Source organism: Lactuca virosa, chromosome 8 (genome assembly GCF_052849685.1).
Source record: "Lactuca virosa cultivar CGN04683 chromosome 8, Lactuca_virosa_CGN04683_v6, whole genome shotgun sequence".
Taxonomy (NCBI): domain Eukaryota; kingdom Viridiplantae; phylum Streptophyta; class Magnoliopsida; order Asterales; family Asteraceae; genus Lactuca; species Lactuca virosa.
The window spans coordinates 217,718,065-217,721,800 of NC_136433.1; the positions used below are offsets into that span (position 1 = coordinate 217,718,065).

Sequence of the window (3,736 nt, forward strand, 5' to 3'; positions counted from 1 at the left end):
ATTCAAAGTGAAGAAAGTTAGGATCGAAGATAATCCAACTAATGCATTAACAATGTCGTCGCCTTTAACACAATTCAGACATTGTTTAGATATTCTAAACATCGACAAGTGGAAGTAATTGTTTGTTTTTACTGTACTTAGAGTTAAAGCCAAGGTGAAGAGTTGTTAGTTAGTTTAATATGTGGCTTTAACTAGTAAGGGTAGTTTTGTCATTTTCTTGGAGTTGTTTGTTGCTATAAATAAGAGAGGGTTACTTAGGAAGTTATAACATCAATAACGACAAATGACTACAATTAGACAAGAACAATTCTGCAATTAAAACCAACATTTGTGTACATAAATTGGTGCAAGGTCTAATCAACATAACAGGCACATGACTATAATCGATTTGAGTAACATTTTACAACAAATAATCACATATTTCAGCTCAATACATTTACAAGAATACCAAAGTTCCTAGCAACACATTGGCAAGAGGCACCGTCAGATTGTCGTCTAATATGGTGCTTATTGGGAGAGACTCAACCAACGCACTCATAAGAGACACCACGAAGAAGCCCACCACCATTTCAGATTTTTTCTCAACAAAGCCAAACATTGAGAAATAGTACATGTACCTATACAATATCACTAATATTCCGAAGTGTTTCTTTTTTAAAAAATGGAGTTAATAGGGACAAATGGACAACCCTTAGGAATGTTTCTTTTCCCCCCACTAAATATTGTATTGATTGAGTGTTGAGCAGATAAATGATGTCTATCTTGAGTAAGTGTTCTATACACAAAGATAGTTTTTCTTTAGGACTAAATACATTGTCTGAATGTGAGTAATTAATGACTTTACCATTCTGTTTATAAGTGACAATGAATAACAAATGAGTGTTTATATAAGAATGTTAAATGGGAGTTTCTTTTTCACTTAATAAAGAAAGTGAGGAAAAAATAAGAGTGTTTTATAACGTTTCGGTCATTTATTATTTCCTTTCATGTTCCCAAGTGTTGCTGTCATTTCCTTAAATATATTTCTAACATCATTTATCAGGACAAAATCTTTATGTAGACAATACTTAGTGGGAAAAAAATAGAGTCCAATCTATTGTACAAAAAGAAAATATTTATTTTCAAATGGGATATTGTTTGCCAAAGGATCAAAATTCAAAAGATTACCCAACAGAGGCAATGAAACCAGCAACTGCCATGGCAATGGACCCTGCAAAAGATTTATCAGTGTTATAAGGAATTTTCTTCTTTCCAAATCGCCTTCCAACAATGTCAGCAAAGCCTGGAGAAAGAACAAGGTCGAAAGATATAATTTTAAGTTTTTGACATGAGATACTCTTTTTTCCCACTAGATAAAGTGGAACAATGTTGGTTATGAACTTGCTCTCAATCTTTTTTGTGTGCAAAAGAAATAAATGTCCTTCTTATCATCATAATTTTAGAAAGAATCATTACCATCTCCAGCACAAAGATTGCACATTGCAGCAATGGCAATAGGTGATGTTCTCCAGTAGACTGTACAACACAATGTGATTGTACAAACATAGTACAAAGGACCCCTAATAAGTTCCCTGATACATAAAGAAGCAAATAAAATGATCATAAAATCTTTGGTTAATTAATTCATCGGATCCAATAGTATTATGTAGTTTAAAAACCTGTAGTCTCCAAATCTGCTCATAGATTTGACAGTGGCCTCATCTTTCACAATTCCATATCCAATGAGCAGCACTTTCACTATGTTGACACCTGGCACAACAGCTGCCATGAATGCTCCTTGACTTCCTGAACTGTGATAATATAGGAATAACATAATTATCATACATGAAATTAATGACCAAAACATCCCTTCCTTGCTCACGTTAATTACCTGAAGAGCGGCCAGCATAACATGAACTGTAGTCCAAACGTTATATGCACGAGCTTCCTGTTTAGTTTCTGATAATGAAAGAAAACAACTTTATAAAACACTTACGAGTTCTGACTATTAATAAAGACACATTTGCATGAAAACCTTGATCGATATCCCAAAATGTTTCACATTTATCAAGAAAAAAATCTTTATCAGGAAAGATTGGGCGTAAAAATAGGATTTCTCATATATTTTTAAGCTAAATTAAAATTGTATGACAGGATTTCCTTGTAAATTTACAGTAAATCTCAAATGAAACATTTTGATTATGGATCTTGTTGTAGATTTACATCCGACAGAATTCTATTCATGATGTTTGCAAAGCTCAGATCTACATGCATGTAAGTTAAGTTGAAATACAATCCTCGTTGACTTTACGTAAAAGCCAAAATTGATCGACAGTTTTGCAACGAGGAAGTAAGATGAAAGCATCAAAAACCCAATCGAAACAAACCTGAAAACATAGAGTAATCAAAGAAGTAAAAGAAGATCCACCTGGTTGAAAACTCCTCTTCTTGCAGTTTCTTCAAAACATCGAAGCAAAGAGAGTGCGACACAAATGGAGAAAGCTAAGGCGCAAAGATCCCCAGCTAGGGGGGACTCCGTCAACAATATCATTGTGCGACAAACCAGTTCAGAGTTTAATTGCTGGAATGCAAAAGTGGTGATTAATATAAGAAGAACAATAGTGATTTGTGATGTGGACGTCTAGATGATGATCAATTAAGAGGCGCTGACTAAACAAAATTGTCCAATACAGGACGGAAGACAACTTTAATACAAGAAGAATGGAAATGGGAGAAATTTTTGTTTCCAAATGAGGGTTTTAGAATCTTCAAAAGGAAATGGAAACAAGAAGTAATCGCTTGAATTTGGGTAGTCTATGGAGATTGTTAGATAGATATATGTTTTTTTTCTTTATATATGTTAGCTTAGGTTGGTGGGTATTCATTATTCTTTCCCTGAGAGCTTTTTTCTCCTTTGCATTCTTTCTCGACTGTATAGGGTTTGATGTTATTGATCACACAGACAGTACCTTCGACAAACCTGCCCCACTACTGATTAATAATGGATGGAATAAGTTTGACTCGATCTACTATGGATATACGGTACTCTCTCGCTTGTGATGTAAACACAAGATAAATTTCCTAGGGCTTCAGCTTCAGGAAATTCATCTTATTCCTATTGATTTTTTGAAGTTAAAGGAATGTGGGAAAATTACCAATGTGATTTTGCTAGTAACTCAGCTTGTAACCTTCCGAAAATTACAAAGAGATTTTTCAGTTTATAAATAGATTAACCAATTAAAACCTTTGTTTCAAAAACCATTAAGTAACATTCATTTGATTAAAACCATACATTACCCTAGTAAAATTACAAAACTGTGAAATCAAACATCTTCGATGCGTGTGTACGGTCCCGCCGAGCTCTTCCCACAAACAACCTACAAAACATTTAATCTACATCGGTAAACATAAAACTTAGTGAGTTCCCCAGTATACCATATATTCCACCATACATACAATGCATCCACACAAAATCCTCGACTCTAGTGTCGAGCAGCCAAACTCCTAACCATATATACATATCATACACAACGGGCCCAACCCAAGAGTTCACAGGCCCAACCAACTCACATAAAGGGCCTCGCCCAAGGAGTAAATGGACCCAACCCAACCTCCAGGAGCTACATCCTGGCCTTACATGCAAAATCTAAGGGCCAGATCTTGGTTTTTCATAAAATTCGTAAAGTCATATGTAGTCAAGGATCAGATAGAGAGTCGAACAGATGATCCGCCTGAGAGCAGACAATTAGACAAGAAC

At 34.9% G+C, this 3,736-nt stretch overlaps 1 protein-coding gene across 2 annotated transcripts; it reads right to left on the reverse strand.

Moving 5' to 3' along the window:
• Window positions 1–315: 315 nt before the first annotated feature.
• On the reverse strand, window positions 316–2,931 carry LOC145132845 (putative phytol kinase 3, chloroplastic). 2 transcript variants are annotated; one of them, XM_079067783.1, is made up of 6 exons: window positions 2,408–2,931; window positions 1,871–1,938; window positions 1,659–1,790; window positions 1,456–1,571; window positions 1,168–1,210; window positions 316–617 (listed from the first exon to the last, which is right to left on the reverse strand). In XM_079067783.1, exons 1-6 carry the CDS (start codon window positions 2,528–2,530, stop codon window positions 437–439), a joined length of 663 nt encoding a protein of 220 aa, XP_078923909.1. In that variant the 5' UTR covers window positions 2,531–2,931; the 3' UTR covers window positions 316–436. The 2 variants fall into 2 exon arrangements, with proteins under 2 accessions (XP_078923909.1, XP_078923908.1); XM_079067782.1 differs by having other exon boundaries at window positions 1,168–1,282.
• Window positions 2,932–3,736: the final 805 nt, after the last annotated feature.

Bases quoted from the DNA above. Each gene is read 5' to 3' on its own strand.
- LOC145132845 (XM_079067782.1), bottom strand. From the start codon at position 2,530: ATGATATTGTTGACGGAGTCCCCCCTAGCTGGGGATCTTTGCGCCTTA. The intron at 1,791-1,870 runs GTAATTAACGTG...ATATTATCACAG, and splicing joins TTATGCTGGCCGCTCTTCAG to TTCAGGAAGTCAAGGAGCAT. The intron at 618-1,167 runs GTAATCTTTTGA...GATATTGTATAG, and splicing joins GGTTTCATTGCCTCTGTTGG to GTACATGTACTATTTCTCAA.